Source organism: Crinia signifera, chromosome 6 (assembly GCF_055691185.1).
Source record: "Crinia signifera chromosome 6, ASM5569118v1, whole genome shotgun sequence".
Classification (NCBI taxonomy): Eukaryota; Metazoa; Chordata; class Amphibia; order Anura; family Myobatrachidae; genus Crinia; species Crinia signifera.
In genome coordinates, this window is record NC_139222.1 from 163991816 (window position 1) to 164018161 (window position 26346).

At 45.6% G+C, this 26346-nt stretch overlaps 1 protein-coding gene across 2 annotated transcripts in view; it reads left to right on the forward strand.

The window, feature by feature from the left end:
* Positions 1-26346, forward strand: part of CDH22 (cadherin 22) — a 246165-nt gene that overhangs the window by 184341 nt on the left and 35478 nt on the right. For both annotated transcript variants that reach the window (XM_083147879.1, XM_083147878.1), the window contains exons 5-6: positions 854-1021; positions 24703-24890. In XM_083147879.1, the coding sequence (XP_083004005.1) occupies positions 854-1021; positions 24703-24890 (356 nt within the window). The remainder of the gene's footprint in view (positions 1-853; positions 1022-24702; positions 24891-26346) is intronic.

Here is a 26346-nt window from a genome sequence, read left to right on the forward strand (position 1 = left end):
TGGCAATTAACATGTAACTCCTGTCAAGGGGGGGGGGGGGGGGGGGACTGAAATTTTTTTGGCAGAGGGGGTGCAAAATTTCTAATTATAACACTGACCTTGTGAATTCTGCTTCTTTCTCTAATGAAATGGGTGTGGCCTTGATTTTGTGATTCGCCTCTTTTGGGAACCCAAGGATGCAATTTGTGGTGCTCAGAGCCTAATAGTATAGTTCACCCCAACATGTTCCCACACCACGAGATGCACTGCCCGGCAGTGATAAAAGGACATGTTATTGCAAATCATCTGATTACACCTCCACTTTTGCACCAAGCCCCTCCGGTCCCAAAAGACAGGGCAAGTATGTTTTATTAATTCATGTTCTCTATTAAAGTAGTTCTCACAAAATTGCATTACAGTCTTTTTGCCTCTGTGTTTTTATATTTTGCTTGTAAAATCAATTATACAGTAACTACACTTTTCAAAATACAAAATGAAGAGCTAGCTGCACCCATTATGCATTCTAAATGTGTTTTCCCTTCAGTCACAGTTATTGCTTCCTCATGGATAAGACTCACATATTATTAAACCACCATACTCTTGAAATGTGAAGCTTCTCTGTCCCTGACAACCAATCAGATTCTTTTCCTACTTTTTCCTATTACTATGTGTTAATTATTAGTCTGAGTTCTTGGAAAACAATAACTCATAGTGACAGATATATTAATGATAGATGGGTGAAAGACTGCCAAGGACTCCAATCAAATAGCAGGTCGTTTGTACTTGACACTGACAGCCCAGGTCTGGTGGTCAGGATGTGTGCAAGATGGATGACTATCTTACAGTTTGATATCATAAGTCCTTTCTGCCCCAGGTGTTATCCGTACAGCAGTGTCAGACCTTGACCGGGAGTCCCAGGACCGCTATGATCTCGTGATTCAGGCTACAGATATGGCCGGGCAACTGGGCGGGCTCTCCGGGTCAACAACAGTCACCATTGTCATCACTGATGTTAATGACAATCCGCCAAGATTCCCTCAGAGTAAGTGTATTTTTATTTATTTGGTGTTATCTAGGATTGCTTGTTGGATGTAACATCAGTAAATTATTATTTTAGGTAATACTACATGAAATTATGAAGAACTGATTTTTTTTTCAAGGAAAATCAAGAAATATATATTAAAATGTGCCTGTGACGCAGCATTTTATACATTGCAATGTGTTGTAAAAGTCACGAGAAATTCATACTAGGCTAATCTCTATTAAGAGATTATGCTGAAAATGCATGGGGCATGGCAACAAGAGTAACATCCTCATACCATTATCATCTATATATATATGTCTAGCGTCTGATTGTGTGTCTCCGAAACACTGGCATCTGTCGACAGCAAGTAAAACTACATCCCTTTCTCTCCCACACATACACAGGCACGGGCAGGGTTCGTGTTCCCCGCCGCCCAGAAACTTGGACGCATGAGAGACGCTCGCACGTCCCAGTCAGATGGAGCGCTGGCTCGGCAGTAGGGACATTCTAGCGAGCCCCCAGCGCTGGCTGAGAGGCGCTCCATCTGTATGTGTGTGTGTGTGTGTGTGTGTGTGTGTGTGTATGTATATATATATATATATATATATATAGTCCGTATAGGAGCAGCACAACCACGACAGGAACAAGGGTACTTCTGTATTTTCACGGCGCCACTAGAAATCGCGGGCATCGCGGCCATTGAATGCACTAAAAATCGGGTGCGACGCGATGCCCGCGATTTCCCATAGGGACCAAGGTTAAATTTCTCAATAGACCCGATTTTACTGTTCAATGCCTCAATTGTTCAATGCCTCAATTGACACGATTTTTCCATAGGAAACAATGTTAAATGGCCCACAGAGGCCAAATAGCCACCCTGAAGTGTGAAATGGCCCCCACAATTGTTAACGCCAACCCACGATCAACGTGAACCCGAAGCGTGGCGAGCGCAGCGAGCCCGCGAGGGGCGGCGGTACGCGTCCTCCGACCTTTTCATACCCCCACTATCCACGTCGGCGTGGAGTTGAGAATAGAATAGTGTGGCGAGCGCAGCGAGCCACCGAGCCCGAAGCGTGGCGAGGGGACGCGGATACCTTCACAGGTAAACGCGTCCCTTCGCGGGCTTCACAGGTATCCTCGTCCCCTCGCGGGGCTCGCTGCGCTCGCCACGCTTCGGGCTCGGTGGCTCGCTGCGCTCACCACACTATTCTATTCTCAACTCTACGCCGACGTGGATAGTGGGGGTATGAAAAGGTCGTAGGACGCGTACCGCCGCCCCTCGCCGGCTCGCTGCGCTCGCCACGCTTCGGGTTCACGTTGATCGTGGGGTGGCGTTAACAATTGTGGGGGCCATTTCACACTTCAGGGTGTCTATTTGGCCTCTGTGGGCCATTTAACATTGATTCCTATGGAAAAATCGTGTCAATTGAGGCATTGAACATAAAAATCGTGTCAATTGAGAAATTTAACATTGGTCCCTATGGGAAATCGCGGGCATCGCGTCGCACCCAATTTTTTAGTGCATTCAATGCCCGCGATGACCACGATATCTAATCTAGTGGCGCCGTGAAAGTAAAGAAGTACCGGAACAAGTTAGGGTGCCTTCCACAAACCTCGACGAGGTTCCCAATAGAACAGACCATACGGCGGCACTCCTCCAAATAAAGATTCTTCAAGCAGTAATAGACATCAACGTTTCGAACTTTTAATATGCAGTTCTTCTTCGTGTATCCTGAAGAAGAACTGCATATTAAAAGTTTGAAACGTTGATGTCTATTACTGCTTGAAGAATCTTTATTTGGAGGAGTGCCGCCGTATGGTCTGTTTTATATATATATACACCTATTACTGTTGCTGATATTTGACTGTACCCTGCTGCCTTGAGAATGGTCCTGAGGGACCGAAACGTCGGTAAGCTTGTACATCATTAAACCATTGGGACTTTGAACCTAAGTAACACTATTCCAAAGTCTGGTGAGTGCTGTTTTCCCCACTTGGGGAGTTTTCTGTATACATATAGCTGGGTCCTCCAGAACTCAGCTACATATACGGCACCCCAGCGGCTACCATCTGTGAGGGTGAGAGTGCAGGTCTTTTGTGCATATATATATATATATATATATATATATATATATATATATATATATGGTAATTGTGTATTATCACGGCGCCCGATTTCATCCAAATCGCATGCGACGTGTGTTCCGCGTCCCCTCGTTGGGCTCACTGCGTTCGCCGCGCTTCAGGATCGTCTTCCGCATCCGCTCGCCACGCTTCAGGCTCGGTGGCTCGCTGCACTCACCACACTTTAGAAAATCCATTCCACGCCGACGTGGATAGTGGGGGTATGAACAGGTCATAAGGACGCGTACCGCGTCTGCTCGCCACACTTTCGGCTCACTTGGATAGTGGGGGTGTGCAAGGATGGATTAGCATGCATATCGGCAGGAAATCGCGGCAAATCGGCCGCAAATTGTATGCGATATCACATTCGATTTGCGGCCGATTTCACGGGCACTGTGATAATACACAAGTACCATATATATATATATATTGTCCGGTCACAATCACCATGTTGCATCACAGCACACTGATCACAGCACACTGATCACTTCAGTGATAGTCGATGTCTATTGACTGTAATGAAACCAGCAATGAAGCGCAGGCATGCATGATGCCACAAGCCCGCTACGGCTTGCTGCTATACGCAGCAAAGCTAAAGCAGGACACATCTGTACAGTATATGTGCATATGTACATACATATAAGAGGTTTTCAAAAGTATTCAGGCCGGGAATGACGTATACGCTGGCCAATATTTATGCCCCAGTTGGTCACTCAAGGGTCTTCTTCACTACTATATACGCTAACTTGGTGACTTGGGCGGAGGGAGACATACTACTTGGGGGCGACTTCAACACGACAATATCTAACGCTATAGACAGATCGGGGGGGGCGAGAGGGAGCCTCAGGGCCGAGAAAGACTCATCCCTAACATTGATGATAGACTCCCTGAGATTACATGATCCTTGGAGGTGCCAACATCCTACTGCACGGGAGTATACGTTTTACTCCCACCCGCACCACACGTCCTCCCGAATAGATTTCTGGCTGTGCTCAGACACGCTGTATGATAACGTAGAATCTTCGGGTATAAATGAGATTGTTCTATCTGATCATGCCCCAATATGGATGACATTAAGATTGAAGAACTCTATAACCACCTCGTACAACTGGAGGTTCCCATCATACATGGCTCCCTCCACAGACTTCCGCAGTCATTTAGAAATGGCCTTTTCTAACTACGAAAAAGAGAATGGGGAACACAGGGATGATATTCACCTCTTTTGGGCAGCAGCTAAACCCGTCATGAGAGGACAGATAATGGAGTATGTGGCCAGGAGACGTAAACGGTTGAAGGTAGTGACAGCAGAATATAGCAAAAGATTAACAATGGCATATGACGCATTACTAGCGGCAGACACACTAGAAAATAGAACAAGGTATAATGAGGCCAAAAAAGCATATGAGGATCTGTGCACCGAGAAGGCGCAATTTTCTTATGATGTGCAGCGTAGCAGGTTCTATAGGAATAGTAATAAGGCGGGAAACTTCTGGCCAACTTAGCCCGTGCCCAGACCACCCCCCCTCGAATACTTAAAATACAGAATAGTAATGGTCCCCCTGCAACCGACTCCCAAACCATAACCAAAATATTTAGCGACTATTATCAAACACTATACACCGCCCCGGCAGATAGTCCTGAAGAGGGTAGAGATTTTCTTTTGAAGGCCAAATTACCTATCCTCATGGATGCGGAAAGGGACATGCTGACGTCTCCTGTCACTGAGATAGAAATATCAAACCTAATTAAAACTCTCTCAGGCAATAAATCACCCGGTCCGGACGGTTTTGGAGCAGAATATTACAAATTACTTCAAAAACAGTTAAACCCCTATCTCATCACACTGTTTAACTCACTACTGTCTGGAGAAAAGCCCCCCACAGAGTTCACGGAAGCTAGAATAGTGGTATTTCCAAAACCCAAGAAAGACCCCACGCTGGTACAGTCTTATAGGCCCATATCACTGTTAAATCAGGATCTAAAATTATTCACCAAATTGATAGCACAACGATTGCAAGGAATATTACCCAGAATATTACACCCAGCCCAAAATGGATTTGTAAAGGGAAGAACCTCAGTTCATAATGTACGTATGCTTATAGCGGCGCTACACAAACTACAGCAACAAGACAATAAAGACTCCATAGTGGTTAGCTGCGATGCAGATAAAGCCTTTGACCGCGTCTCCTGGTCACATATACTACGGGTGCTACGCGCCCAGCAATTCGGCTCAAACTTTATTAGGATTTTCGAAATGTTGTACTCAAAACCCTTAGCCCGAATTACAGCTAATGGACTCAATTCTTCACCCTTTTTGTTATACAGAGGTACACGCCAGGGGTGTCCCCTGTCACCTCTATTGTTCAACTTGGCATTAGATCCTCTTATTAGAGTATTTATGGGGGACAGAGAATGGAAAGGAATACAGATGGGGGGTCAGGAGGTAAAAGTTTCTGCGTTTGCGGACGACTTGCTTCTGTATTTTCGCAACCCCAAACAGGCGCTTCTGGGCCTGCAAGGTACGCTACACACTTTCCATAAAATATCAGGATTTCTCGTAAATTTTGAAAAAACAGAAGCCCTAGCGGTGCATGCAGCGGCAAAGGAGGGCTGGGGAGAAACCTTTCCCTTTCGATGGGCACAAGACCACCTAGTATATTTGGGGCTGAGGTTTCCGGGCGACATAAGAAAACTATATGATTTGAATCTTACTCATGCAATTGACATGATGGAAAGGGACTTTGTCAGATGGAAACACTTGCCACTCACATATTTAGGCAGAATCCAGCTGTACAAAATGATCTCATTCCCTCGACTTTTATACCAGATTCAAATGTTACTTTTTTTTGTGGCCCCACGAGACATGACTCGCATAAACAAACGGTTGTCGGGATTCATCTGGGCAGGGAAACGTCCCAGGATATCTTTACTAAAATTGCAACAGCCACTAGCACTAGGAGGTGTCAATCTCCCAAATGTTCAAGACTACGCACTGGCTTCAAACCTCAGGTACGCGATAGATTGGGTGGGTGGCGCCAAAAACTATGTAAATCTAGATATTGAGCAGACTATGGCGACAGACCGCTCCTTGGTGTCCCTGCTTCATACGCCTAATAACTCTCTACCCAATATGGTAAGAGAAAATCCACTATTATACAGTCCATGTCTGGCGTGGTGCAGGGCCCGAAGAAGACTTGGAGCAAAATATACCAAGTCAATCTTCCTGCCTTTGGTAGATAATAAGAACTTTCAGCACGGTCATCCAGATGTAATCTTTAGAGGTTGGCACACCAAGGGACTTAGGTTAATATGCCAGATTTTAACTAATGATCACTCCACGGTCATCACCCTATCAGGCTTAAAGGAAAGATTCCCTGATATACAAATACCCATATTTGCGTATTTCCAGGTTCGCAGTTATGTCACTAAACTCTTATCAGAATTGGAAACACGAGATATATCAAATCCCTTAGACAAATTGGTGATGTCTAGATTAGGGGGACCACAGCCCACCTCTTTATTATATGACTTAATCAGGAAACGTATAGACCTAACAGGGATAGGAACAGGGCTGACAAGATGGTCGGAATATACGCCAGGTCTGACAATACAAATCATAATAAAAGCTACTAATGAACTAAATAAGCAATTGATTTCCTCCTCTTTCGCAGAAATGCAATACAAGATCCTGCACAGAGCATATTATACCCCCAAACTGAGATTCCGTATAGGGTTGGCAGACGATACGCGCTGCTTTAAGTGCCAACAATTGGAGGCAGATCTACCGCACTGTCTTTGGCTATGCTCTGTAGTACAGGACCTTTGGAAGGAGGTACAGTCCTATATCAGGGATACATTGGGTATAGACCTCACTGTGTCCTTGCCGTGGGCCTTATGGAATGTTTGTGCTGATGGTTCTATGTCTAAGCTGACAGTAGGAAATAAATGGCTGTTGGCCAGGGTGGCGGCAGCAACCAAAAAAACTATTCTTTTTAAATGGATACAGAGTACCCCAATTCCAATAGCCTTGATGCTTCAACGTCTAAAACACATGTTTCACATGGAATGGGTGGAGTGCTCCCTAGAGGTAGAAACTAGAGCCACAAAGTTTTTCAAAATATGGTTACCATATGTCCGCACCCTATTGCCCGACGAAAAAGAGCATATACGTAGTATTATAAAACTTTCCACATGGTATAACATGAATGTTCTAGAGCACAATGCACCTCCCTTTTGAGAAAAGGATAGTTGGCGCGGAGCGGTTGATACAGACGAAAAGAGTCTCAGACAGCAGAAGAAATGTATATATTATTGCTTTATTCATTGCCCTCAATTTGTTACAGTCACAAGTAGACGTAACTATAACTTTGTAATCAGCATCATTTGTTATATAAATAAATGGCAACCTTGCCTAGACAATGTAATGTATAACCCATGTTCAAACCTATCAAATTGTTCTGTAAAAACGTAAACATTCTGTATTATTATTGGTATATAATAAACATAATTTAAAAAAGTATTCAGGCCAATTAAAATAAATGAACTCACAATTCATTATCTACCTGCAGATTTATTTCGAAAGGAAAAGAATAAAAAGATAAAAAATAATGGTTGCATAAGTATTCATCCCCTTTGATGTGGAAGCTTACCCTATTAAAAGATATTGCCCTAGCAAATGGCTTTCCATTGGTTTCTACCTGGTAAACATTTAACTTTAATATATAAGAGTCCCTAATTCAAATAATATTGGGACTATTGTGAATCTGAAGGAAAGTTATAATATGAAAACTACAAAATATAAAATAAAGATATAGACATGTACAAGATAGTAAAATAATATCTTGGATATCCAAGTCAGTGTTGTTGGATCAACTGTGAAGCAAAGGAAGCTGCATTATACCACCTAGGCACTGTCTAGACAAGGTCATCCCTCAAAACTCAGAGTCAAAACAAGAAGGAGACTTGTGAGGGATGCCGCTGAGAGGCCATCTGTCACTTTGAAGGAACTACAGAGTTCAGTCACAGAGACTGGAGTGAATGTGCATTGCTCAACTGGCTTGTGTGGGAGGGATTGAGAGAGAGAGAGAGAGAGAGAGGGTAGCTAGTAAAAATTCTCGAAACATATCTGTGCCAGAAAATATCATTTGTGACCCACATAAAGCTTGTAAATAGTTAGTGTGGTCAGATTAGACACAAATTTAGCTTTTTGGTCCCAGTTCAGAGGAGTGAATTCACTACAATGGGCGTTCTATTGAAAATGGAAAATAGCAAACAATGAGATCATATCTATTATCTTCTAAAGGTGCCCACAGACGCATCAATTATCGAATGCGTTTGGTACTTTTTAAGCACAAATTGCATCTTATGTACAATTATTGGATGGTGTTTATGGGCTTGTGCGATGCGATAAGCCCGATATTGTATGTCTAAAAAAGTACGTGCTGCACGTACTTTTTAGACTACATCTGAAATTTAACATTACAAACATGGGTTCATCACATGCATCCAAGTGCACATCTCATAGCAAGCTGGAAGAAAAATTGTATAGAACCATTGTACAGTCAAAAACGCATAGCACAGTACAATTGTAGCATCTGTGGGCACCTTGAGGTGCCCACAGACGCTACAATTGTACTGTGCTATGCGTTTTTGACTGTACAATGGTTCTATACAATTTTTCTTCCAGCTTGCTATGAGATGTGCACTTGGATGCATGTGATGAACCCATGTTTGTAATGTTAAATTTCAGATGTAGTCTAAAAAGTACTTTTTTAGACATACAATATCGGGCTTATCGCATCGCACAAGCCCATAAACACCATCCAATAATTGTACATAAGATGCAATTTGTGCTTAAAAAGTACAAAACGCATTCGATAATTGATGCGTCTGTGGGCACCTTAAAAGGTGCTACATAAATAAGTAGAATGTAATGGTTGCTATGGGCAACCAACTTAAATGGAACTCACATCTTAAGGTGCCCAATCACGGTACAATTATTGGTACTCTTTACCTAGATGGGCGCCCGTCGTGGTGATCGCGGGTACATTTATGTCTGGCCGCGACGCGACCGACGCGATGCCCGCGATTTCCCATTGAAACCCATGTTAAACATGGAAATCGCGTCGGTCGCGTCGCGGCCGGCCATAAATGTACCCGCGATGCCCGCGACGCGATGCTCCCGATTTGCCATAGGAATCAATGTTAAAAGGGCCGATGGACACGATTTTACTGTTAAATGCCTCAATGGACCCGATTTGGCCATAGGAATCAATGTTAAATGGGCCACAGAGCCCAAATAAGCACAATTAACCCTTAAATGTCCCCCCAAATTTTTAACGCCACCCCACGATCCACGCCAACCCGAAGCGTGGCGAGCGCAGCGAGCCCGCGAGGGGCGGCGGTACGCGTCCTCCGACCTTTTCATGCCCTACTATCCACTAGGGCGTGGAGTGAGAATAGAATAGTGTGGCGAGCGCAGCGAGCCACCGAGCCCGAAGCGTGGCGAGCGCAGCGTGCCCCGCGAGGGGACGCGGATACCTTCACAGTTATACGCGTCCCCTCGCGGGCTTCACAGGTGTCCGTGGCGACGCGGACACCTGTGAAGCCCGCGAGGGGACGCGTCTACCTGTGAAGGTATCCGCGTTCCCTCGTGGGGCTCGCTGCGCTCGCCACGCTTCGGGCTCAGTGGCTCGCTGCGCTCGCCACACTATTCTATTCTCACTCCACGCCCTAGTGGATAGTAGGGCATGAAAAGGTCGGAGGACGCGTACCGCCGCCCCGCGCGGGCTCGCTGCGCTCGCCACGCTTCGGGTTGGCGTGGATCGTGGGGTGGCGTTAAAAATTTGGGGGGACATTTAAGGGTTAATTGTGCCTATTTGGGCTCTGTAGCCCATTTAACATTGATTCCTATGGCCAAATCGCGGGCATTGAGGCATTTTACATGAAAATCGTGCTCAATCAGCCTTTTTAACATTGTTCCCTATGGGAAAATCGCGGTCATCGCGGGTAGCAGATTTTTATGTACCCGCGATTTACCCGCGATGACCGCGATTTTTACCCCCGACGCCCGCGATTTCAATCGCTGGCGCCCATCTAGGTAAAGAGTACCCAATTATTGTATACAATATCGCATCTCATCTCATTGCATCGCACAGGTTTTGCGATGAGATGAGATGAGATCTAGTACAAAAGTATACGCATGCAATACTTTTTGTACTAGATCTAATCTCATCTCATTGCATTGCCAAAACTGTGCGATGCAATAAGATGAGATGTGATGCAATATTGTATACAATAATTGTACGGTGTATTGGGCACCTTTAGTAAATTTACCCCAGAATGCTATGAAGTAAATCTAATTATGTGCTAGTTGATGTCCAGGGAACAGTTCTCATGGCGATTGCGCACTGCAGGTTACATTGGCAATTCATGTCCACAAACAGCCCTCTATGTGGTCCTGCTATCTCAGATGTCAGCTTCTGGGGATCCCAACTATTACACTCTCCCACTACTGCAAATTACCATTTTTATATTGGATCTTGCATTAAACACAAATTATGGAATAAACGTATTATTTCGCATTCCTCGACAAACAGCAGTGAAATATGGGGGTGGCAGTATCATGTGGGGATGTTTTTCCTCAGCAGTGACTGGGCATCTTGACAATATTTAAGGATAGGTGGATGGTGCCAAATTATAGGTGATGCTGCAACCTTCTTCTGTCTACTAGAAAGCTGGGGGAAAGTTCCCAACACAAGGCCAAAGTAATACTGGCGTGGTTGAACAGCAGATAGATGAATGTTCTACAACGGTCAATTTTGATAATATTTTGATCCACAACCTTCATTTAACCAACCAGAACAAACGAGAGCATCTGCAACTGCAGCGATACGGCTGCTAATTGCCGCGAAGATACGCCTGGAAAATACAAATTTTCCAGGCATATTTGGCAGAAGCCTGCACTGATCCAAGTGGGCATAGAGTGGGAATATAACAGTGTACCAAACGCAGTGAGGCACCATACCCTAAGCATGACAAGCACAGCTGTATTGTCGACATATGTCAACATAGAAACAAAACAGTGAAAAAACTCATGTCGACCTTATTCATGTCAACCATGTATATGTCGACCATACGCTTGTTCTGACCGTTTGTCAATGTCGACATTGGTATGTCGACTATTCAAAGGTGTCAATATAGTCACTGTCGACCATTAGTAGTTGACCTAGTGACTGTCAACCTAGACATTGCCTACTATTTATACCGTAACCAGTTCTGCTACCTTGGCTACCACATAGAAGCGTAAAATACTTAGAGCACAATAAATCTATAACATCTCAGTGCAGGCAGGTGGAGGCTAGAAATATATATAATATTTTTGTAGGGAAAAAGTCATTTTTAGATTAAAAAGTAATTTACACTATCACTTTTACTTTAATTAGCAAAATGATATCTCAGGGCAGCATTTTGCCTATGGGAGAAATTTACTAGGATTGCCGATTATAGACGATCCTTGGTACGAAAATGTACGACCAAGATCAGCCGTAGTCGGCCCAAAAACACGACCTGAGAATTCGACAAATGGTATTGCCGAGTTTCCGGGCAGCCAAATATGGACGAGCATGAAGCCTGCATTAAACATTCAGATTCTGGCAGACTTCCCTGGGTAAAAAAATAGAAAAATAAATAATTTAAAAAAAAACGAGCTATAACCAGGAGTATAAACAGCCAAGGGCTCTTTGCTTCGGTGCTGGTTGCAGAAATACAGGGGAACTAAAAACTAAGGTCCCCCTGAATTTCTATAACCAGCACCCGCTCTCTTGGACCGGTCCTGGTTCCCAAAATATGGGGACAAAAGTAGTAGGGGCCTCCTGTATTTCAGAAACCAGCTCCAGGCTCCAATAGCCAGTAGTATCATGCCACAGCTGGGGGACACTTATTAAATAAGGTGCCACTGCCAAGACATGACTTCGGTGACTGTTGAAGTAGGGACCCCCAATAAAGGCTCCCTTCCAGTAGAACTATAAGCCCCTGCAAGCCTTGGAGAACCTGCATGTGGGGCATTTATGGGCCCTCTGGGACTTGTAGTCCCACTACAGAACCTATACCCAAAGTACTGACACAAAGTATAATTTTATTACACACTACATACATACATACTTTCCTATCTTGATCCTGTAGGTTTGTACTCACCATCCCTCTGGTGTAGATCATGTCCTCTGCAGATACCTTGTGTGTTTTTTGTGTTGGAAAAAAATCCTCAATTTTTTTTTTCAGATTTCCAGGCAAGATATTAAAATAAAAGGTGCATGTGGGCAGCAGGGAAGGTGTAATGGTTAGCATACCTGCCTCACAGCACCAAGGTCATGGATTTGATTCCCACCATAGCTCTTAACTGTGCGGAGTTTGTATATTCCCCCCGTGCTTGCGTGGGTTTCCTCCGGGTACTCTGTTTTCCTCCCACAATCCAAAAATATACAGGTAGGTTAACTGTCTCCCAACAAAATTAACCCTAGAATGAATGTTTGTGCGTATACATGTGGTAGGGAGTATAGAGTGTAAGCTCCACTGGGGCAGGGACTGATGTGAATGTTCAAATATCCTCTGTAAAGCACTACGGAATATGGGCCTTATTCTGGTTCACTCCTTCTGGCAAATTCCTTCTTAGGACAAAACCATGTGCACTGCAGGTGTAAAATGTGCAGAGAGAATTAGATTTGGGTGAGTTATTTTTGTTTCTGTGCAGGGAAAATACTGCTTTATTTTTACACGGCAATATAGATCTCACTTTGAAGTACAGTAAAACCCCACCCAAATCTAACTTTCTATGCACAAATAACATCTACCCCACCGGCAGTGCACGTGGTTTTGTCCAGCTAAGAAGGAATTTGGCAGAAGGAGTGAATTAGAATAAGGCCCAATGTGTCAGCTACAGTATATAAATAACTGTTAATAAATAAATGTGTTATTTCACATGAAGGGCCCATTAGAATGATTGGTACTTGTGTAGTTTCACGGTGCCAGCTTACGCTACATTTGAAGCTACGCTAATAGCGTAGCCCAACGGCTGCCTGCAGCAGCCTCAGCTACTTTATCAGCTATGGCTGCCTTACTAGTGTAGTTTCACGGCGGCAGCGTAAGCTACGTTATCAGTGTAGGCTGGCATCTCTGTCCCCGGCATCCCTGGCAAGCCTAGTCAGCGCCTCTCACACCGCCGGCGCCAGCATGATCCCCTCTCTTTGGCGGAGAGGTGATCATGCTGGCGACAGCGGAGAGGCGCTCCATCTGTTTGAGACGCAGGAGTGTCTCAGACGCTCCAGCAATGATACGCTCCTGCGTCTGAGTAACTATTGCTGAGATGTATGATATGGCAGGTGTCAATGTGTTCCTGAAACACCTCCGCTATCCACGGCAGCCCAAAGCGTGGTCCTCCCGACCTTTTCATACCCCCACTATCCACGTCAGCGTGAAGTCAATTTTATATAGTGTGGCGAGCGCACCGAGCCACCAAGCCCAAAGCGTGGCGAGCGCACGTGGATTACATGTAAGGTAACGATGTGGATAGTGGGGGTATGAAAATGTCGGGAGGACGCGTAACGTGTCCCCTCACGGGGCTCGCTGTGCTCGCCACGCTTCGGGCTGCTGTGGGTAGTGGGGGTGTTTCAGGAACACATTGACACCTGCCATATCATACATCTTAGCAATAGCTACTCAGACGCAGGAGTGTATCATTGCTGGAGCGCCTAAGACGCTCCTGCGTCTCAAACAGATGGAGCACCTCTCCGCCGGCGCCAGCATAATCACCTCTCCGCCAAAGAGAGGGGATCATGCTGGCGCCGGCGGTGTGAGAGAGGCGCTGAGTAGGCTTGCCAGGGATGCCGGGGACAGAGATGCAGTTCCCGGCAACAGTACGGTAGTTACTTGTGTCGTTTCATGGCACCAGCCTACGCTGATAACGGAGCTTACGCTACCGCCATGAAACGACACAAGTAAGGCAGAAGGCAGCCAGGGACGCTACGCTACTTCTGACTGACTACGCTAACTGCGCTGGGCGTGGGAACACTACGCTGATTCGGACAGGTACGCTACACTGACAGCGTAAGCTGGCGCCGTGAAACTACACAAGTACCGAATGATTCAATTGCAGGCAGCCCCAAGATTGCATGTTTTAATATGCTCCTCCATTGTTGCCGTCTCAATGTCATTGCAATGGCACATTGTGGCCATCGTGTGTAATGTGCCCTTATTGACTTGACTCCAAAGTGTATCGGAAAGCAAGCTACAACAGATTCCCAGGAGCCAGGGTCCGTTCTTTACCATTTCTGAATTCACATAAGAAGGAAGAAAAATGGTAATTTAAATAATCCCTTTAAAAAAATTGTGAACTTATGCACTTACTCTCTATCTGCTCAGCTCTTTCCCTCAGATGAGATCCCTCAGATGATTGGTTGCCCATAGCAACACCCCATGTGAAATAGAACTTCCTATGCCCCTTTCAGACCGCACTTTAAAAACGGTATATTGCCGTTTTTTTACCGTTTTAAAACGGTAATGTGTGCGGTCTGAAAGGTGCAGGACCACTTAACCGGTTAGAAAAAAACGTTTTTTCTAACCGGTTAAAATGCAGGGTCCTACCCGTTTCAGAACCGGTATTTTAGGCTCAAAATCGGTTCTGAAACGGTATTTAGGACCCAGCCAATGAGCTGGGTCCTAAATTCAGCACAGTGAATACTTAATGAGCGCTCATTAAGTATTCACAGCACTGGAGCCCCCCCCCCCGCGCGTGTCGACGCCCCCCGCGCGTGTCGACGCCCCCCCGCGTGTCGGCGCCCCCCGTGTCGACTTACCCCGTGCCGGTATCTCCGTTGTGGTTCCCGGCACTGCAGCTCAGTATGCTCGGAAAGCACTTATGAAAAAAGTGTCTTTCAGAAAATGGCTGCCCCCATACGAAAGACAGTTTTTTTAAACAGGGTTTCCTATGGGGCAGCCATTTTCTGGAAGACACTTTTTTCATAAGTGCTTTCCGAGCATACTGAGCTGCAGTGCCGGGATCCACAACGGAGGTACCGGCACGGGGTAAGTCGACACGGGGGGGGGGGGGGGCGCCGACACGCGGGGGTGGGGGCGTCGACATGCGTGGGGGGCGTCGACATGCGCGGGGGGCGTCGACATGCTCTCGGTCGACACGCGCGAGGGGGGGGGAGCTGCACGGAGGGGAGGGCTGAAGGCTGCACTGGCTTTGACCCTGTATTTGGAAAGTTTCCAAAAACGGGTCTGCCAGTGTCAAAAAATCGGCACTTAAACGGTAATATACCGTTTAAGTGCTGCGGTGTGAAAGGGGTTTTATCTGGCAGACCCGTTTTTGGAAACGTTTCCAAATACAGGGTCAAAGCCAGTTATGCGGTCTGAAAGCAGCATTAATGTCCTCCAGTGTATCCCATTCTACAAACTCTACCACATGCTCTGCTCCATAAACACACTTTAGTTTGCTCTCGAAGAGGCAAATAATGTCAAAAAAGTGGCTTTTTGGGCAATGATTGTTTAGGTATATATTACATTTTTCAAGCTGTAGGTGGTGCTGCCTGCTTTATAATTGATACAATGACAAGGATACTAATAACAACTTGTAGTCTCAAATATATGGTAGCCTCCCTATAATGATAAGATAAGGCATCTCAATCAACAGGGGCCTACTACACAAGGGGAGATTTTGGTGGGCGATGCTAGATCGCTCACCACACAGCGCTGCACCGCAATTTGCCCATGCTGTGTGTTGAGCGATCTGTCATGGCCAGTGTTCTCACCGGTAATCTACAGTTGGAGTCTCTCTAGTTGAAACGGCTCCCATCAAGCCATCCAACGGATGATGCCAGAATGGAGCGCTCGCGCTCCCATTTCTTGGGAATGGAGCACCTGAGCGTGTGAGACACTTGTGCGTCCCAGTTACGCCGTCCGCCAGTTGCCGCCAGCTTATCCGGTATGGCAACAAACAGTGCAGCTCTATCTGTAACTAGATTTATGCTGAATATTAATTGATGGACGAGAGCGACGCTGTGGCGCCTACACACAAAGCGCTTAGAAATTACCTGAAATCACCCCGTGTGTAGGCCCCTTAAGCATGAATAAGCTTATTTAGCTTTCACCATGGTGACAACTTTTCTGTTACCATCATCATACGATAATGATAACCAAAAATATAAGATATGCTAGATCAGACTAAGGGCCAGATGCACTAAGCTTCAAAAGTGATAAAATGGAGAGTGATAAACAACCAACCAATCAGCCTCTGCCTGACATTTTTCAAACAGTCTGTGACATGTCAGGTAGGAGCTGATTGGCTGGCTGTTTATCACTCTCCATTTTATCACTTTGAAGCTTAGTGCATCTGGCTGTATATGTTTTTGAAGTTCAATAATTATTATATTTTGTTATCTATTTTTATAAAATATAGTTTTAAAGTGGAACTGAAGCCCAAATCTGGGATTTCTGTACCACTACAGATGCTGCTTGCAATTACTGCAGAGACTAGCCCAGCGGAGCGGTAAGTTAACTCTTACTGCACTGGGGTAGATGTTGGGGAAGATACACAGCTGTCACAGTGATTTATTTTATCTTGGATAGATGCTGTGGTGACTCATTTTTTTATTTCTGCAAATAGTAAAAGAAGGAAAAGGGGGAAAATATCACTATATATTACATTATATTGATGCAATATATAATCATGTTTTTTAGCCATTCAGGAAAACATGCCAAGTGTTGTAAAAACTGCTATATCAGGAGTCTAATATGTTCTTCACGGGATGCAGTTAAAATCCCGGCGGTCGGGATCCCGGCGTTCAGAATCCCGACACTGGAATCCCGACCGCCGAAATCCCGACACTTTCTCCCTCCTGGGGTGTCCACGACACCCCTGGAGGGAGAATAAATTAGTGTGCCGAGCGTAGCGAGGCACCGGGCCCGCTGTGTGGCGAGCGCAGCGAGCCCGCAAGGGGGGGGCGATCCACGTCCCCCCCTTGTCGGGATTTCGGCGGTCGGGATTCCGGCGTCGGGATTTCATACTGCTTCCTTCTTCACACTGCATATGTGCTTTCTATGCCTTGCACCCTTGTGTCTGCCCCTGTCTCAGGGTGGATGTTGGACACAAGGATCCTGATTCAGGTCTTGCTGGATCTGCAGCGCATGCTGAAAAGTACAGACGTTTGGTAGTTTGTGCAAGCACCAGAACAGTACAGATCTGTTACCTCAGATGCAGATTGTCAGTTTTCCAGCAGTGATTGGCTGCCGTTTTGTGGACAGAGAGGGCGTAGCATGTCGCTTCAATTGTGGTAAGTGGCGTGGCCAGAATCTCTGTCCATCGACGGAGATTTCCTCACCTCTTTGTTGCACCTACAGTCTGGTGCAACAAAGGTTACACGAACCCATGAGTCACACATCTGGCTGGTGGTGTCGCATATGATGAAATGCTGCATTCTAGAATACAGTGAGGATCAGTAATGCAAGCAAGAGATGCCTACTTATATCAGATGCCTCCTGCTGCATTATTATTTAAGTGCTATCGCTGCTGTTTCCATGTAGGCAGCAGCAATAGCACCTCCAACCACATCTGAATCAGCCCCAAGGAGCGGAGCGACTGAGAAGTACAGTGCAGTTCACTTCTCCTCTCCTGCCCCTAAGGTAAGCTCCAACTCATTTCACCATCTCCAGGAAGCAAAATTAAATTGTGAAGTGAAACAGAAACATCAGGTTTCCATTCTTCTGTAGACTATTGTATTCTCTATACCAGGATTTCCCAATCTTTTTCTAATCAGACTATCAGTATTTTTCCAAGGCTCCCTTAGGCCCCAAAAATATATATAAAATTAAGTAGATTGTGTTTATATGTGCTTCTTAGGTTCAGTTATGTGGTAAAGGGCAGGATTTGCTTCTGATTGTACACAGTTTATGATTGGCAGCCACCAGCACTGGTTTTGTCCAGAAATAATTGATCATAAATAATTTGAATTGGTCCTGGACGACTAACCCGAGGCACCCCTGCAAGTGTCCCGAGGCACCCCAGGGAGCCTAGGCGCACAGTTTGGGAACCACTGCTCTATACTATTGTATTTGGAAGAGATTTTAACACTAATTAGGGGCACCGCTCCATGTAAACCCATTCCCTGAACGAGACAAAGAAGTGAAAGCCTTGATATCAGTGGAACAGGGCTTTTCATTTGTTTATAGATAGATCCCTAACACTAATCTGAAATTTTGTCCTTGCTTCAAAGGAGCTTTAGCAGCGCATCTATTAATCTCACCTATTCATTAACATATATCAGTACTATGGGCCTGATTCAGAGATATATAAATATAAATGCAGATTTGTATGCAGCGACTGTGCTAAAATATGCAAATGTCGCTGCCGTCTGGATTTGTATTGATGCCCTCCAGCAGCTTTTCAAATCCCTGCGGCTGTGTAATCAGTCAATTTTTGGAGTTCTGAGTTGCCAGGAGTTCTGATTCTGGAGATATTGGGCGGAACGCATAAATGCATATTTTGCAGTTAAACCTCAGAAAAATACGTTTTAGTAAAGGTTTGGATGCTTACCGCTTATGAACTAAGCCCAGGAATGCAATACATTACAGAGCTTGATCCTGCTGGGTAACGCCAACAGAAGCATGTGTATTTGCCCCTCTTGAAGGATCCAGTTGGATAACTTCCAGCACCCCCATGAGGTGCATGCATCATAAAATTCATGTGCTGGTGTATAAACAGCCGCAAAGGACAGCACCCATACAGATATGCTGCATATCATTTTAATCAGCAGAAGCTGCTTGTGCATCATGTGTGATTTTGCAAATAAAATGCTATTTAACCCCTTGAGTGGTGGGTTTTGCTGGGGCAGGACAAACCTACCAGGGCAGGTTTGTCCTGCCCCAGAAAAACCCACCACAGGAAGTTGGAAGCCCCCACTCCCTCACCTCTGTTCCAGCGTAAGTACGCCAGAGCTTCCCTGCCGCCGCTGTCCCCGCTGCCTTAGCCGGCCGGCTGTCACATTCAGCAGTGACATCGGTGGCAGGCTGGGGGATGTTCGCGGCGGCTTGGGAGGACTCGGGAGCCTAAGCGCTCCCGAGTCCCCCCGAACTGCGCCAACCATACTCGAGCCTGCCGCCGAGGTAACTGTAAAATGAGTGCTGGCTGGCGGGAGGGTCATGGGAGCTCCGGCGTACTGATCGCCGGAGCAAAGGTGATGGGGGGACTGCAAGGTTGTGACAGGGGTGGGCTCTAGAGGTACTGCGCCAGGGGTGCACACCTGGACACCACTGGCGCGCACCCATTGTATATTAGTGGTATGTTTTCCGGGACATACCCTGTGGTCTGCATTCTATCACACTGACTCGCTTCCTAACCCTGCGGCCTGCGCTCTATAACACTGAAGTGCTTCCTAACCCCCCAAAGCCTAATCCTGACCCTCCTTGCTATTGCCTAACGCATGTACCCTGTGGCTTAACCCACCCCCCTCTGCCCTCAGCCTAACCCACATATATATATATATATATATAGTCACTCTTACCTTTTAAAATAACAGTGCAGTCTGGCTGGGTGGGTGGGCCTGGAAACGCAGCAGCCTCTCCAGGCCTCACTTTGCAGACAGCAGCAGCTCTGCTGCAGCTGCCAGAGTCATCTCTAGCTCCACCTCTCGAGCCCCGTGTAGTCCCGCCCCCCACCGAGTCCCATGAAGCTCCGCCCCCATGAAGCCCCGTGCTGTACCTCCTTCCAGTTAATCCTCAAACCCTGCATCATGATGTTCCGGCCGGGCGGCTGAAGGGACGCGGTGAGGGAGTGGAATGTGCACCTGAGGTACTGAGCAGCAGGGGGGCCTGCTTGACTTATCTGTTCAGGTTGCGGGGTGGGTAGTCACACAGGCGGGGGCGGCACGCACAGACTGTGCACACACACTAGATGGCAGTGGTGGTAACACAGTTTATAGACGGGCCCCGGCCACGGCAGGGCTCTGGGGCCCTTCAGATCGCCGGGGCCCGTCACACATGCCCCCCTTGACCCCCCCCTGTCGCCGGCCCTGGCTGGATACCAGATATGACTGAACTGGACTGGATATGACTGAACTGGACTGGATACAGGATGTGAGTGAACTAGACTGGATACAGGATATGAGTGGACCAGACTGGATACTGGATATGACTGGAAGCACATTGTGAACCAGGCTGAGTACCGATATAACTGGAAACACTGTGAACCAGACTAAGAACTAGTATATAACTGGAAACACTGTGAACCGGGCTGTGTACTGGTATAACTGGAGACACTGTGAAATGGTCTGAGTACCACTATAACTGGAGACAGTGTGAACCGGGCTGAGAACCGGTATAACTGGAGACACTGTGAACCGGGCTGAGTACCGGTATATAACTGGAGACACTGTGAACCAGGCTGAGTACCGGTATATAACTGGAGACAGTGTGAACCGGGCTGAGTACCGGTATAACTGGAAGCCAATTGAGTAGCAAAGAGCTAAGGTTTACAGGAACCAGGGTAATAAATATTACCTCCCTGGGAACTCCTCTCCTAAGCTCTCACTAAGGCTGTGTGGACTTAAGGAACTGACAGATTCTGTATCTCAGGTCCCTATACTTCTACTTCTTGGTCCTTGATAATTGGTGACTAGAGTCAGATGATTCAGAGAGTCTCAGGCTGCCACAGGATTGGATATCTCATAGTCAGGTGATCAGACCCTGTCTTGTTGCCATGGTTATTCACCAGGTACGCTACTCACCCGCTTGGCGATGGCTTTCATTGTGCTGGATGGGGGTCTGACGCCTTGCAGGAGTTTGGTGGTCTCGGCGGGGGCTCAGTGGCAGTGGTCTGTAGGAGTTTTGTGGTTTGGTTTCTGGTCTGCTCCGAGAGGCCAGCGCCGCCATCTTGGATATGGACAAAAGTGCCATTGGCCAGTCTGCACTCCTTTCTGTACTTCCTGACTCTCAGCCTATGGCAGGCATGTCCAAACTATGGCCCTCCAGCTGTTGTGAAACTACAGTACAAGTCCCATCATGCCTTGCCACAGTTTTGCTATTGGGGAATGCTAAAACTTTGGTAGGCATGATGGGAGTTGTAGTTTCACAACAGCTGGAGGGCCGTAGTTTGGACATGCCTGGCCTATGGGAATGAAGTCCTGGGTATACACTGTAGCTTGACCTTTCTGAACCAGAAGCTGTCAGTTCAAAGCTGTGTACTTTCTAGAGCCTGTTACACCTCCAATTCCATCAAACACTACAGTTGTGACACATGTCTGTACGCTAGGTTAGGCTCAGATGTGGAATGAGGCCTAGTAGGCCAAAAAACACTGAAGCCTAAATTCCTAAGCATGCACAGAGAATGCTGCACACAGGTTCCTGCTAATTACTCAGAGGGTCTCCACTGGCTAATCAGAACCAAGCAACACCGATTACAGTTTGCATGCTGAGTTGAAGCAATGCAGATCAGATCTGAGGTAAGCTAAAGCACATGAGAAACATCGGGATCGTGACACTAAAGATGCCCAAAAACACAAACGATTTTTTTGCAGATTGGGCGATTTTCCGATATATCATCCGATGTTTACCGATAATCAGTCGAAAAATCGTCCGATATCGGTCCGATGCGCTCTCCTTTGGATCTTTTGCTAAATCTTCTGATCTTACATGCTGCACGAAAGATCAGAAGATTTAACAAAAGATCCATAGGAACGCACATGGGATTTTAAGAAAAATCTTTGGTAAAGATGTGCGCTAGCCTGAAATCTTTTGTCCAGGACAGACAAAAGATCTCAAGGCTAATTTATTTATTTTATTTATCTTAAGATCACAGATCTTTCTAGTGTGTGGGCACCTTAAGCTTAAAAAGTGATCAAATGGAGCAGGATAAACAGCCAGCCAATCAGATCCTATCTGTCATGTTACAGGCTGGGTTTGAAAAATAAAAGATAGGAGCTACGGATGGTGTAATGGTTAGCATTACTGCCTCACAGCACTGAGGTCATGGGTTAAATTCCCACCATGGCTCTAACTGCAGAGTTTGTATATTCTCCCTGTATGTGAGTGGGTTTCCTCCGGGTACTCCGGTTTCCTCCCACAATCCAAAAATATACTGGTAGGCTAATTGGCTCCTAACAAATTAACCCTAGAATGTCTGTGTGTGCATGTGGTAGGGAATATAGATTGTAAGCTCCACTGGGGCAGGGACTGATGTGAATGTTCAACTATACTCTGTAAAGCGCTGCGTAATATGTATGCACTACAGTATATAAGAAACTGTTAATAAATAAATAAATAATGGCTGTTGTCAGAACATTGTAGCAGAAGGGATAGTTGATGGCTGTGGTCAGAATACCTCCCAACATGACCCTCTCCAGGAGGAACACAATGTTCTATTTCTGGACTTCCCTCTTAATTTGTTGTTACCATCAACAGGGTGAAACACCTCTCTTGTAAATTAACACCTGTTTAAAACAGGTGATGGCAATCATTAATTGAGAGGGAAGTCCAGAAACAGAGCATTCTGTCCCTCCTGGAGATGGTCATGTTGGGAGGTATTCTGTAGCAGAAAGGATAGGTTATGGATGTGGTTCAGACACTGTAGCAGAAGGAACAGGGTATGGCTGTGGATCAGACACTGTAGCACACGTGAAATGTAAGACTGAGGATTGGACACTGTGGCATAAATGAGGTAATGGAAAACAACCAGACTAGGGATGCCAATCCCGGGGAATTTTTTCAATCCCGGGATTGACATTCTTAATTTAAAAAAAAGCCCTGTCCCCCCACATCGGCCGAAGCCCGCCCCTTATCTACTTACATGGGTGGCTATGAGCAGGGCAGACAGCAGGGGTGCAACTTGTATATTACAAGTATACATAGATATACTGTATATACACCATTAACCCCTTCAGTGGCAATCCCGAGAATTTTCCGGGCTGTGCCTCAGTGCCCAGTCTGGCAAGCCCGGAAAATTCTCAGGATTGCCACTGTTTAGAGCCGGGCAATCACTGAACTCATGCAGCTTCAGCGCTGCTCGGCTCCCTCCCCTCTGCCGTGCCTCCTCCTCCCCCCTCCCCTCCAGCTTTTCTATTGAAGTCCCCGGTGCCGGCTTATGACAAGCCGGCTGTCTGGGACAGGGACAGGGTGCCGGGGCGCAGTTCCGGGCAGCGGCTGATTGACAGTTCAGCGGAGCTGCCCGGACCCAGGGAGGCAGTGGTGTTTTCTTTTTTTTTTAAGGGATCGCTCCCCATAAAAAACTCACCCAGTGGGAAGCGCTCCCCCCCCCCCCCCAAAAAAAAAAACACCACTGAAGGGGTTAATACATATGGAGAGTGAAAAAGAAAAACTATATAAGCAACTGTGGAGTCATTATACTGCCCTATTAACTTCATTTGATTTTCTTGTAGGTTATGATGGCTACAAAAGTACTCCTTATAGCAATTTGTTAGCATGGCACAAACATTAGTTCTTACTGGAGATAAATAAACAACCAACCAATCATCTCCTAACTGCCATGTTACATGCTGTGTTTGAAAAATAACAGCTAGTAGCTTATTAGTTGGTATTTTATGACTCTCCACTTGATCACTTTCCAAGGCTCAGCGCATCTAAAGGCACCATACACCAGCAGAATGTGGACTTTATAACATGCTTAATATCCCTGATTCTCAGACGAATCGCTGATCATCGCTGGCTATTGATCAGCACATCCGGTTGGCAGAGCGGCAGTGCCGGTCAGGGGATTGATTGATTGTTTGCAGGTGTATTGGCTCCTTTAGTCGCTGAATCTGCTTGTTCCATATGAAATTCCTTTGTGCATCATTTACAGACAGTTTCACACAGATATACAAGTGTCACAGTCTCCCGGATCATCCTAGTTGCATGGCTTTGCGACCAAGATGTATTGTTGGCACAAAAAGTTTGTCTGACACTAGCAGAGTTGCCAGGTGACCTGGCAGCTGGCTCGCACCAGGCATCTCATGTATTGAGGATATATGCACCATATTAAGACACATCTGGGGGGAATTTACTAAGATGGGAGTTCTATAACAGATGGGAGTTCTATAACAGATGGGATGTTGCTACGGGCAACCAATCAGAATCTACACCTTTTAGAAGTTAATAGATAGTATCTGATTGGTTGCCTATAGCAACATCCCATCTCATATAGAACTCCCGTCTTAGTAAATTGCCCCATCTATGTGTATATAATAAAAGTTATATTTAAAAGCCATTGAATACTCACATTTATACAGTAAGTAGTGTCCTCATAAAAGTTTTTTTTTTTTTTGTGTGTGTTATAAAAAAGAACTATAGAATCATATCATCATCTGTCAGCAAAAAAATAATAATTATTATTATTTATCTAATCTTGTTATACAGGCCAATAGTAAGATCAGCTATATTTGTTATATTTTAAAAAAAAAAGTGAAAAGATTAGAAGTACATTTATAAAAATGTTGATTGGGTCATAACACAGTTTAAGAAACTATTTTATGGCATTCATATAATTACATTTAAAGTTTAACTAATAAAATCAATCTTTTTCTCCCACTTTCTAGAGCTCTACCGGTTTAATGTAATGGAGACAGCTCCCCCAGGCTCAGTGATTGGTCGGGTGAGAGCGGAAGATGCTGATGTGGGAGAAAATACAGATATGTTCTATCAGATTCAGCAGCAAGAGACAGCAACATTTTTTAGCGTTACAACTGATTCAGTCACTCAAGAAGCCGTGCTCAGCGTTCTGCAGGTAAGGGACAGTTTTGGTTCTACTTGAAGACATGGCGGATGAGCAGTTTTACATGTAAAAAGCTGCCTGTGGGTTCTCCCTTATATAAGCTGCTCCATGTGTGGGCTCTGCAGTGGTATAAAATAATAGGACTAATATGCATTGTGTAAACCATTCAGGGGGAGATGTTGCGAAACTCTCCATTTTAATTACATGTACACTGTCATTTCTTATTGCAGTTAAGCACAATCACATTCTTGCCAGGACAGTTATACCAATATAAAGCTGTCCTGACACTCTATGGCCTCTGCATGCTCAATCCACAAGACACGGAGAGGGATCTTGTGGATTTTGCATAATGAAGCCCATAGTCTTTTATAGCCAGAACCATCTAGTGATGACATTAGCCAGCAGGCACAAGCTCTGGAAGTTATGCTTTCTGGAGCCTACTCCATGTAAGAACATTGCAGCCCCATAGACTGTTGGGGACTACAGATTTTTAATGTAAATGGGGACAGAGGCCAGATTAAGGAAAAGGTCACAGGGGTTAATTATCCCCCAGCCCCCTAACCATTGGAATCCAACGTAACTGCCTGGATTTGTTTAATAGTAAAAGTGGTTTTGTTGGATAACAGCCAATATTTCATTATTCCTTTTTTTGCTATAAGATTGTGGTTAATAGAAACTGAAATAAACAATGCACAAAGGGGGGTTTTCGGGAAGATTGGCACCGATTCAATGCCTCCAAAGTGTTGTTGCTCTATCACATGGAGAGATTACTACAATACCTGAATTGTCGACTTTGGAATGCATATTTAGTTATTGCCGTAAAAAGCTTTTTTTTTCCATTTGCAGAACTTATTATGATTTTCAAAAGATGCCCTGTCACGGCCTGATCCCTGTACATAGTAATATACACTGTTTGACCAATCAAATCATTTTTATTATGAGTGTGGAAGGCGCATTAGAATGTCCAGAGTAACCAGAACTCTGTGCTGCTCAGGAACCATTTGCTAATTTGTTCCACGGGCCTTTTGACACCATCAATAAGTCCATTTTTATTTTTTACAACATTGGGCCTGATTCACCAGGCCAGGCAGAATTGCGAAAAATCACAATTTGCTGATTTTCGCACTTATGCCCATGTGCAGCCACCGCAAAGCTTAAACTGCGGTCACTGTGGGGGGCTTCAACACAGCATTGGGAGGGCGCATTCCCAACAACTCAGACTGGGCCATTTTCAGGATGGTGTGAGTCACACGTAGCTGCTGAGAGACAGAAAATAGTGGCCCTGGGCCTGTCTTCACAGCCAGGCAGGGGGCTACCATAGAATGCGATTACATTTTTGAGATGCAATTGCAATCTGCGAAGAGAATGGACATGCTGGGCTGCCTTGCCCTATGCCAGGCGGACCCCAGCATGCTAGAGAAAGCAATGCAGTGTTGTGTTTTAAGCAAAACTGCGATTGAAGCTGAAT